The sequence below is a fragment of the Centrocercus urophasianus genome, unplaced genomic scaffold (genome assembly GCF_019232065.1).
Source record: "Centrocercus urophasianus isolate 14NV4802_14NV808 unplaced genomic scaffold, USGS_Curo_1.0 seq_35, whole genome shotgun sequence".
Classification (NCBI taxonomy): domain Eukaryota; kingdom Metazoa; phylum Chordata; class Aves; order Galliformes; family Phasianidae; genus Centrocercus; species Centrocercus urophasianus.
Window position 1 is genome coordinate 7,828,673 of NW_024884922.1, and position 12,147 is coordinate 7,840,819.

Sequence of the window (12,147 nt, forward strand, 5' to 3'; positions counted from 1 at the left end):
ATTCGGAGAGTGAATTGGGGAAAAAAGTAGAACTTGAAGATTACTAAGATGGAATAATTATATGTGTGTATATATACAGACTTATGTACAAAATAAGTGCTGTACAAAACAATTGCTCACCACCCAATGCCCACAGAGTCTCCAAGCAGCAGCTGCCCCCCTGTTTTATGTTGTGGGGTTTTTTTACATATATCATATGGTTTGGAATCCCTTTGTCCGGCTGAGATCAAGTGTCCCGATTCTGTCTCCCAGTCCCTCACTGTCAAGACAGTATGAGAAGCTGAAAGGTCCTTGTCTCTGTGCAGCCCTGCTCAGACACAACTAAAATATCAGTGTTATCAACAGCGTTTTCCTCCTAAAGCCAAAACACAGCACCATACCAGGCACTACGAGAGAAAGTCAGCTCTGCTCTAGCTGAAACCAGGACAACTGGCCTGTGTGTGCAACACCTTCCACTGTCTGCTGACTGTGATTTCTAAAGAAGAAAGGGAATAGTTTCTTTCATATCAGAAATTTTTAATTTCCCCAATATGTGTACATCAGTCTAACAACTCAGTACGTAGTCATCTCTGCTGCTGAGGCTGGGAGATGACACGTAGAACATTTGGCAGTAGATCTTATATGAAGGATTTGCTGTTCCAATCTCAAGCTACTATGTAGGGTTGAGTTTGCAATGGATGGTTGAAATTCCATCTGCCTTGCTTATATATGCTTTACAGCAGGCTAAACCTCCATCTCCTTTTAGACAGTTGAAGATTTTCTCCTGTGCACTGATTACTGAAAAAAAAAAATAAAAAAATAGAGCTGTATTCTCAGCAGCATCCACAAAAAACTCAAGTTGATTGGCTTAGGGTCCTATCCACAGACAAGGCATAAAACATTTTATGACTCATCTTGCAGACTCAAACTACAAAAAGCTAAGCCTCACTAATCAAGTGTAGCATGTGGTTTAGTACTGCACCATATCTCCCCCTCTTCACTAATTAGCAGAATTTCTATTCACATCATCCACAGTGGCAGCCATTTCATGCTGCACCAGAAGGGAACAGGAAGGCTGGACCAAGTCCATCTGAGTACTTCGTGTGCAGTGCACATGCTCAACACGGCTGCATTATTTTATCTGTAGCTCTTAGATTAAACTGTCAGTGCAGTGAAGTGGCAGTGTGTTAGGGCAGGAAAAAAAGGACAGACCAGAGAAAAAAACGAAGCTGTTATGTAAGGATTATAAAGGAAGCTAAATTGTCAAAACGACGTTTCACAGGGTGTCCTTTTTTTTTTTTTTTTTTTTTTTTGTAATTATGCAGTAAGTATGGACTAATACATTGACACTGCAACTGCTTCTACACAGGTGCAAAAGCTTCTCCAAACAAATCATTTCAGCTCTACCTGAAAAGCGACCCCTAGAAAGGCTCCTCAGAGCAACCTTTTCAGCATTAGAAAAAGCAGTGGAGATAGCAGTGAAATCTTTCAAGGAAAACATTTGTGCTGATCAGCCTCCTTTTTGGAAATACATTATTCTTTACAGAATTTCTGTTCTAGAGATTTCTGTAGATGTGGGATATAATTTTAAAATGAAAGAAAAAGCATGTACTGCACAAAACCTAGAAGTCTGGCACAAATAGTAGGCACATGAAAGGCTCAGATCTGATTGTTTTATTCTAAATAGTTGGTTAGAAGACATCAGCTGGAGAGAAAAGAGGTAAAGTGCACGTAATTTTTTTGCTTTTCTGTTCCCTTCAAAATACTAAGTCTTGATCTTCTTTTTCTAGCCAACCCTTGTCAAAGCAAAATTGTATTTAAAGGAGTATTTTATAAGGAAAATAGAGCAAAAGAAAAGTCATTTTCATTCTCCAGAGTTGTCTTTACAGTTAAAGCTTTAATCTCTCCGTGCACATCTAACTATAATAGAAAAATGAGAGAAGAACAGAGAAAGCTCTGCCCTGTAATAATCAGTGGACTGGCATCTCGACACCTATGATGGGGCAGGACAGAAAGAGAGAGAAGAGATCCTGTGGTGTCACGGTTACTTTACAGTGGAGTTCTACAAGCACTTCTATTATCCCTGGACCTATTTCTTCTCCTTTCAGAGTTCAATGATATGAAACTACTCAGTCTTCTGTAATTGACTGTGGCTTAGGACTAGGAGACTTACACAGAAGTACTCTGTTTATATATGGTTCTATGACCCATGATTGATTCTTTTAGTTATCCTTTTGGTGTATATAGGACACCGCCATGCATTCATAGCCCTGACATTTTCACCACCTAGTAGAGGTATATCTGGAAGTAAATATACCACTCCTTTGGAAATGTTTCTCTACCAGATAAGGCTGTTTGTAAGAAAGCAAGTAACTGGAAACCTGCTTTTGTAAAACTAATGACAGTCATTTCCCCCATTTGTTCTGAGACTGTCAGGAGTTCTTGTGAACTACCTGGAAAACATGGTCAGCTGAATGGCTTTCCAAAATTATCTTACCTCAAAGCAGCATTTAATTCCACTCTAATACACACAGATGTGATTTTTTGCTTACTTCTAAGATTTCAGTGTTGGAGATTTGTACTGCAATATCAGGAAACTGCCTAATACGGAGTTATCCCAGCACAAACAAAAGCAGACAATCTGTGAAGGCGTTTACTGCTTTCCAGATAGCAAGAGCTCTGCTAACCAAGTATCATAAGCTCATGGAAGCACAAAATGTCCTCGGTTGGAAGAGCCAGGTCCACTCCTAGCATGGACTAATTGCCCCCTACCAAATGACTATGACCAGGGCCCCACTCAGCCTCACCTTGAGTCCCTCCAGGGATGGAGTAACCCACACTTCTCTGGGCATCAGTGCCAGAGCTCACTGCTCTTTGAGTGAAGAATTTTTCCTCCTAACATCTGACATAAATGTCTCCTCTTTTCGTTTAAAATTGTTCCTCCTTGTTCTATCACTATCTGCCTGTTTGAAAGTCGCTCTCCTTCCTCTTTATTAAAAGCTTCTTCTAAGTTCTGGAAGGTTGCAGTGAGGTCTCCCCAGAGCCTCCTCTTCTCCAAGCTAAACAAACTCAATTCCCTCAACCTTTTCAACGCCTCAATCTCTCCCTCCATAGGAGAGGTGTTCCAGTCCTCTGAACATTTTCATGGTCCTTCTCTGGATCCACTCCAACAGCTCTGCATCCCTCTTGTACTGGGGACACCAGGCCTGGACACAGTACTCCAAATACGGTCTCAGAAGGGCAGAATAGAGGGGGACAATCCCCCACCTGGGATTTGAGTACTGTGGATCTCCTGGAAAGAGTCTGGCAGAGGGCCATGAAGATGCTAAAAGGCCTGGAGCATCTCCCCTGCGAGGAAAGGCTGGGTGACCTGAGTGAGAAAAGAGAAAGAGCCTTGAGAAGATTGAGAGGGAATTTTATTAATGTTTGTAAATATAAGTGTAGGAGTCAAACGACATGGCCAACCTCTTTTCAGTGTACTGTGGGGACAGGACAGGGAAAACTGCCTTAAACTGGAGCGTGGCAAGTTCCACAGCAATATGCAAAGAACTTCTTCATGGTGAGGGTGACGGAGCACTGGCAAAGGCTGCCCAGGGAGGTTGTGGATTCTCTTTCTCTGGAAATGTTCAAGGCGATGATGATCTCTGGAAGTCCCTTCCAGCCCCTACAATTCGGTGATTCTGTGATCCATCCTGCCCTCTGCCTTCCCTCTGTTGATGCAGCCCAGAATACTGTTGGCCTTCCAGGCAGCAAGTTCACATGGCTGCCTCATGGCCAGCTTTTTGCTCATCAGAACCCCAAAGTCCTTCTCCACAGGGCTGATCTTGGAGCACACAGTAAGAGTTGTTCTCTTACTCTGTACGCATACCTGGGATTGCTCTGACCCAAGCGCAGCAACTTGTACTTGGCCTTGTTGAACCTTTTTTGGTTCATATGGACCCACTTCTCAAGCCTGCCCAGGTCCCTTTAGATGGCATCCCTTCCTTTTGCTGTATCAACTGCACCAATCAGCTTGGTGTCATCGGCAAACTTGGTCCCACTATCTGTCTCACTGATAAAAATGTTAAAAAACACCGGCCTTAAGAGGAGCCCTGGGGGACGCCACTCATCACTCCCTCTGCCTGGAAACAGAGCCACTGACCACAGCCCTCTGGCTGTGACCATTCAACCAATTCCTTATCCGCTGAATATTGCACCCTTCAAATCCATGTCTATCCAGTTTAAATCTGAATATTATCCAGATCTCTCCTGTCTTGGTAGCTGTTCCTTTGCTCTCCGTGATCACTGGCTAATTTGTTTGTCTTACTCTTTCACTGACTGAGCTTGGTATATTTTATTATTTCGTATCCCTTAATTTCAGGATCATTCCTATTTTTCTTGTTCATCGTCCTGCTAACAATATCCCCTATGCAACAGTGGAGGAGGAGCTGATTGGGGAGTTTGTGAAATACTCCGTCAAGGATGGCAAGGAGATCAATTTCCTGAGGAGAGACTCAGAAGCTGGCCAGAAGTGTTGCACCTTCCAGCACTGGGTGTATGAGAAAACCAATGGGAACTTGCTTGTCACTGACCTGCAAGGTGAGTTATCTGAGCAGGGCAATAAAACGATTATATGCATAGTCAAACTGCATAGATGCTGAATTTCCAGGGACCAACTTCTGAGTGATATTCCTGGCATTTTATGGCTCCTTCTGTAACCATGTAATGGGCAAAGCCTTCTCCAGATGGGAACAGTACCCTGGCCTATAACTGGAGATGTAATCAGGGCGTCTCTACATGTAGGTGTGGAGACTGAGCTGTTTTTGCTTGGGAGACTTAGGACTGCACTACAGGGGTACCTTACATGGGTTGTATGCAGAAGCAGTATTCCCATGTTCATTTGGTTCATCTTGTGCTCAATCGACAGATCTGTTTTTTGCTACTTAGAGTGTATGTGTGGTTTGAGTCTGGCAACTCTGCACCATGCTTCCTGGAGTTGTGTATGCATGCTATTGCTCTGTTTCCCATGCAGGGATCTCTTATACTCTTAAATCACCTACAGACAGGGATTATGAAAAAATCTTGAGTACTCCCACAGCCCTTATTATCCTAATTTGTGCCTTACTGGAGAATTTGTCTGCCACTCTGCTAATTTCCTGTCCCTTATCATGTTACTACTTGAATCATTTAGTAGCAAGAGGCTAGAAGCAATGCTCAAGTCTGGATCTGTTATGCAAACAGAAAAGTTTCATACTTCAAGTTTTCAGTGAATGTATTTATGCAATAGCTGCCACAGTAAAAAGATGTGTGTGAGCTCAGAAGCATTGCAGCAGTGCAACCACATAACAAAAACTACAAGATTAATTTCATGGTGCCGTCCCTCAAATTGAAAAACAAGTTGTTGTACAAAATGTTTTACTATTCTTAAAACTTCAGTTTCAATCACTGTAGTGCCTAAATAGAAAAATTACTAAAGGGGACATTGAAAATATTTTTACTGAGATCTTTTTCAGTATCATGTAGACACTGAGATTTACTCTTTGCAAGAGCCTTTGGCGAAGAGGAGGCATACTGCAAATATAGATTTTTTCAGACAGTTCAGATCACATGTATTCTTTTCATACAGCGTCTCTTGCAGGTCAGAATAAAAGGCACGAGAGAGAGAGCTAGGATATTTTCCTTTTTAGCTTCTTCTGAGTGCACTGCACTTACTTGTGTGTGTGTTACCCTAGAGAACAAATCACGTGCATGATTCTCCACTGTGTTAGCTGCAGCAAAAATGTATTGTGCACTACTGTGACATCTGTCAAATCAGCAGAGAAAGGGAATTTTAACCTAGATTATATTCCTGCAAACAGCAGTTAGGAAAAGGAAAAAAATTCCTATACCCTTGTTAGAGTTGTTCTTCCACATGTCCTTTCAGTAAATCAGAACACTCAATATGAGTCATTTGGTTTATGAAGCCATCTCCCAGTTGCTAATGAAAAACCTTTAGAATTAAAGATTTTGGGCTGTAATAACATCCTATTAGTGCACTTTTCTTATATTTAAATACTCACTGTCTGCTCCTCGCTCAGGTCCTGACTAGGCTTCAAAAAACAGACTCCTTAAAAAAAAAAAAAAAGGAATAGAGAAGAAATAACACTTGTGCCCAAACACTTGGCAGCCTTATCCTGAGACTGTACGCAACACAACGTGTGCATATGTATCTGAAACAGAGAGAGGCAGGCCCTTGCTAAAGGGCAACAAAGAAAGGTGGAATCTTAAACCTTTTCTCTCAGTGTTTAATGTGAGAAGGCAGAAAAATCAGGAATATCTAAACAAGATGACTCCTCAAATAATTTAAAGGGAAAACAAAGTCTTAGTCTGGGGGAAGCAAAATAGCAGAAATGATACCTGAATCTCTTGCAGGATTATTGCAACAAAGACAATACGCCTGTAGTTGCTGAAAAGAAACAACCTGGTTCTCTTGCCATCTTGTCATTCTAGTATTTGGCTGCATTTTTCCAGGCGTAGCAGTAGAGATTTCCAGGAGTATTCTACAACAAAAAAAAACACATCATTTTCCTGTACAGTAAAGATGGACACTACACAAGTGGATTCTGTATATAAACAAGTAAACAGACATATTAATTAAGGGAATTAAGGGAAAAAATGAGGTTTGAAGAACACTGAAGGATAAAAGGATTTTGGCTCCCTCACTCAACAAGTGAAAACAAGACAGCCTGATCAGGTGGATCAGCAAAGCAGATGAGATAGTCTTACTGATAAACATTGTGGCATAAGCTTGCAAAGCACCAAAACCACAAATCCGAAAATAAACAGCCACCTCAGGGCATGTGCACAAGGAAAGATTTGGGGTATTTCTTAAAGTACAGCCATGGAAGTGTATCCCCTCTGCCAGTGACTGCCCAGCTCAGGAAACGTATCATGCTCTCTTCGTTTTGCTGTCTGCAAATTACTGTAATGAGATTGACATTTAGAAATACCTGGTGCTACAGAGCATAGGCTATTTTTAATCATTGTACTTTAAAATGTTTACAAAAAAAAAGGTGGCTAATATTTAAAATGAAAAACATAGACTCAGTAAAGAATATTGAAGGGCTCTATGTATGGCTTTCTTGAATCTGAAAATACTCCTCGAAGTTCTCATGTAACACAAGCTGTCTGTTTCCTTGATGTCTTGTAGGTGTAGGAATGAAACTAACTGACGTTGGCATAGCAACATTGGCCAAAGGGTGAGTGAAAAACTCCTTCTCAACAGCATGGTTTTGCTTTATGCATCAAACTCTTCACACTGTGAATATTTTGGAAGAAAGTGCAGTGGAATTTATCCTTGCTTTAATTTTGGAATAAAGCATTCCTCCTCTGATGCTTTTAACTCCTTTTTGTTCAGGCTTATGGGAATCCTTCCATCAGGGAAACACAGTTGTTTTACTCTAAAGGCACAGATCTACACTGCAGATTGAGCTTGGGCTTTGCTGTATGCCTCCCTTAATAAAACAGTCCTATTCACGGTGCTTTCAGGTGACTTACAAAGAGACTACTTAGCACATTAGCTGGAGGAAAGTAGGGCTGAAACAAGCAGGGCCAATACTGGCTCCAGTCTGTGCTATGATGGAAGGCCCTGTTTGTGCTGTCCAAGGCTTCTGACCAGAGAGGAGGTAGTTCTGAATCCAGTGTGCTCTCAGAGCCGGAGCTCCAGTTGGGCTTGCAATCATTAGCACCTCCCCCAGCCAATGCAAATGCAAGCTCTTAAGCATACCTCATCCTACTACCAGATCCTGCTGCCTGTGGCTCAGGTGATTCTTCTTCCCTTTGACTCTTTCACTGGAAAAAAAAGAGGAAATCTAACACTGGGCTGGAGGTTGTAGGGAAGGAGATGCCCTGAGCAGCAGGGTCAAAGTTTGTATTGCCCTTTTTTTGCAAGGAATTTAAAGGAATGGTGCTGGGACTGCATGAAGGAACTCAGCTAAAATCCCTCTTGCAGCTAACAAAAGTGCCAGTGCTTTAGAATACATGTTTACAAAAGAAGCTTTTATAAAAGATTCTTTTCTCAGTTTGGAACTCTTCAAGTTAGTTTTTCCGCTTTTAGCCAAACAGAACAGAATGTCTTGAGTTGCAAGGGACTCAAAATGGTCACTGACTCCATACTATGCAGTGGCATTACCTTGTCTTGAGCCTGTACTCTTGTCAGCTGCATGGTGGAAGGAAGGTGTCTGTTTAGCTTTGTATATACTGCTTATCTGATGAAAGGAGGAAGTGTGTTAAGAGATTTGATGGTATCTCTTGGCCTTCTCTCTCAAAGGTAGCAGTGCTGAGCTATAACAAAAGATCTTTTCATAACCCTTAAGGAGGCCCATTTGAGAGTATTTTTGCAGTGGCTTCAGACCTTCGGGGAAAATTTAAGCACAGGTGTAAAGATACAAGCTTTCAGTGTTCTGATATTTTTCGGCCTCTGATTATATCACCAACAGTGCCATTGATAGAAATAGGCAGCAAAGGCAGCTGTTTAGATCAGCTGTATGCTGGAAAGGCAAGGTGAGTGAGGGGGCAGAGGCAACCGAACACCCTGGTCCTGCTGTTGTCCTCTTCATCTGCACAACTGCTTGAAATGTCAGGCCAGGGGCTGCTTGTCCCAGTGCAGAGCACAGCAACATTGATCACCGTGGGGAAAGAATTGTCACCACTGTCCTTCCCATTTTTAAGTCACAACAAGAACACCAACACTATTCCCCAGGTTTGCCTGCCTCCCAAAGTTTGCCTGTTCCCCAGATCTCCCTCTTGGAAGAAACTGAGATAAAGAGTATAGAAAAACACCCCGCTGGCTATTTTTCTTATTCAGAGGCCTTTCACTTGAAATGTGCTGTGTAGGTTTTTTTTCCATGATGCAGTGACATCCAGAGATTTGATGTATCACCTAGTGATTTTCTTTGTGTTATCATTTAAAACTCGTTACGAAATATGCACTGATTCAAGCCATTATTCATAGTGGCTGCAAAATTTTTCGTTAGAAAAATATACTTCTTCCAGTATCAATTTCTGTAAGAATTCTTTCTAATGACAATATATTATTCTTCCCCATGCAATGCCAACTGGCTCTGTTGTGTGTATTGCCACCATTCTGTTTCCTGGCACCGTACACAGCTTTCTGGGTAACTGCCAGTGACAAGTGCTTTTAAATTCATATTTTCCCTTGAGAAATTGATAGAAGGAATGGTGCAGTAAAAAACCCCTCACAACATCATTTAAATTATTTAAAAATTGACCACAGCATATGCTGGGAAGATCCTTTCAAAGCTTACATTGTTTCGCTCTTTTAGCTGTAGATCCAAGATGAAATCATTTGAAACAGCAGATGAAATGAAGTTGCATCATCCTGTTGTAAAACAAATATGATGATGATAAAAATTTTATTTGGGCAGCAGTGTTTTCTGGAATCAGAAAATTTGTGGAAAGGCCTTCATTGATGTCATCTGGCTCCATATGAGCAATTTCTCCTATAAAAATGCGTACTGAACTAAGAGGAAGGCGAAGTGAGAAAATATGTATACAGGGCAAGCTGCCATAAGGATCACCTTGGACATACATAAGGGAATATGTATTCCCTTAACAAACAATATCTTAAAAATGTTGATTGTCAATTTGTTTGACATTTAGCTAAAGATACTGCTAGACAATAAATAATGTCAGATCCTGTATTTTTCTTTAAGACTTCTTTCCCAGAAAGGACAGCTTTGCAATAATAACCTGCCATTTGATGTTTTAATTAAGCAAGCTTGGATGTGGAAAACAGACAAGTACAGAGAATGCATAATTAGAAGCTACTGCTGCCTTTGGTAGTGTGCATCCATGCCCGTGGAGATCATATATGGTGCATATTGGGGAGAACATGCTTAACTGTTGGATGACATCATTGTCTGATGCATGGGGGTTGGAGCTGGATGATCTGAGGTCCTTTCTAACTCAAATCATTCTATGATTTGGTTATTATACAATTCTCTGAACTAGAGTTTAATGTATTATCCGGTTATACTTTTAACTGTATTCTTAGAGGAGACACAAAGCTGATTTTAGTGGTTATTGCCTCTGCAAATTCCTGTAGTTCCCTCAACCATTCTTAGCAGAGGTAAGGAACTCACTGGTGATGGGCCCTGTGTCTCCAGTTCTCTGAGCCTGTACCAGTGACATCCATGCAAAACAGAAACACTCTCAGGAAACGCTTCTGTGATCCTTAGTGAATGTAAAAACATCCATATTGTTTCTGCTTGGAAAGGATGCTAAATACAAGGCTAATTTCGCTCCCATACTGAGCTTGTGATCTGGGGAAAAAAGGAAACTGGAAAAAAAAAATCCTGCCCGCATGCTTGCATGAGAATCAAGATGACAAGTAATCTAACGTCGTGCTACAAACTGGTACTGATGACTTTGCAGAAGCCAATGTGCAAACTATCATCAATAATTCGTGGTCATTATTTTTCCCCCAGTTTTTCTTGTAAACCAAGCGTAATAAACAGCATATACTAAAATTTCATACCCATGCTCAGCATTACTCATTAACTTATTATTGTTACAGTCCAGGTTCTTCTTTCAAATCTGACTTCTAAATGAGCATTTACGTATCATGTCTTTTTCTTTTCCCTCTTTCATGTAAGGCTGTGGAGAAACTGATGTTTTCAACATTTAACATCCTCCGAAGTAATTCTTTTATCCTTTCTGTGGTTGTTTTAACCGTAACTGGGAAGCAAAACAACTGGAAGCACAGTTTATCTGATGCAGTGAATTAGCTGCAGTACAGCTTCTGTCAATAGGGGGCAAAGCCTAACTGAAAGCAGAAAAGCATGGAAAATATTTTTAATGCAGCCACTGGGGTGCACCAGAGTCAGGAAATCTTGTCCTTTAAGTAAAATATTTTGCATGTTCTTTGGCAAACGTACACAAAAACAGGACAACACAGTGAGTAGCTGTTAAATGCAAGCCATGAGCTGGTTTAGCAGCTGTGCACAAGTGCCAAGTACTTATCCAAGGATGGTAAATACAAAAATGAAGGAATCAGGAGCACAGTAGCCTGTGCTATGTTGGTTAACACCAGTGCTGTTTTCCAAGTGTGGACCTGAAAATCTGGCTTCAAGATATTGATTGGTTTGGCTTGATCCAACATGGCAATGCCAGGCACTGGGGAGTTTAAGCTTGAGATAAATTCAGCACTCACCTTTCAGTTTTGTGAAGGATTTAGTTTTGACTAGATTTGGAAGATGGAATTCTGTCCTCATTTCATTCATCAGGCATCTAGTCAGTGAATTATAAGAACAAGTTGTACAAAAATGCAGATTAAATTTTTTTAAGGCTTGGAATAGTCAATAGGTTGCTGTTCTTAAACAGAAAACATGAGAGCAGTACTATGGAATTTAGAAGCCACTCGCTAGCGCAGACCTTCTCCCTGTTACATGCACCACAGGCTGTAACTGCACAAACAGTTTGAATTAAGCTTACAAATCCTGCCAAATTATAACAGGGCTGCAGTCGTTGTGCCTGTGCAGAACCAATGATGCAGTCTGGAAGCACACAAGGAGGGATATCTGGAAGCAATGACCGACAAACAGCAAACAGCTGGGAAATCTCAGATGCAAACCTTTGGTTTCACCTGTCTAGTTTTTCTGTGGTCTGCTGTAAGAGCAGGAGCTGCTTGGAGGCTGCAGAGCCAAGCTGGGCTTGATGATGACTCTCAGCTTCCAGAGAGGACAAGAAATGTTATCCAGTGTCTGACAAAAAGTTACTCCTTTAAGAAGTAGGTGCAGCTTTTAAAAAGCTGCTGCATACTTTGAAACTCTGATGCAGCTTGAACAGCAAGTGTCAGAAATGAAAGACAGCAAGCAGTGGCAGGGTAAGGAGAACAGGGATGTATGGGCTCTGTCCTCTGGGTTTCCTAGCCTGCAAAAGAAGGGTGGGGTAGCAATGGGAGATGGTGGCTTGAGAACTGTGGAGACTGGACAAGGCTGCTGACTCAAGTAATGCTCTAACATCCTTCTTCCCTGAGAGTCTTGGCTCACTGAGATCTTGTAGTCAAGCCTGGCTGAGGGAAGAGCATGGCAGAGAAGTTATATTTGAGTTTGGATGAAAACAGCCTCTGGTTCAGTTAGCGCCTCTTTGTTCAATCTGGTCTCATCACGACAGTCAAAAACGCTGATT

The 12,147-nt window shown here is 41.5% G+C and overlaps 1 protein-coding gene across 1 annotated transcript in view; it reads left to right on the top strand.

Annotated features, from left to right (window-relative positions):
* ALPK2 (alpha kinase 2) overlaps positions 1 to 12,147 on the top strand; it is a 30,200-nt gene that overhangs the window by 16,880 nt on the left and 1,173 nt on the right. Inside the window, exons 8-9 of the mRNA XM_042831141.1 lie at positions 4,340 to 4,557; positions 7,148 to 7,196. Of these exons, the coding sequence (XP_042687075.1) occupies positions 4,340 to 4,557; positions 7,148 to 7,196 (267 nt within the window). The remainder of the gene's footprint in view (positions 1 to 4,339; positions 4,558 to 7,147; positions 7,197 to 12,147) is intronic.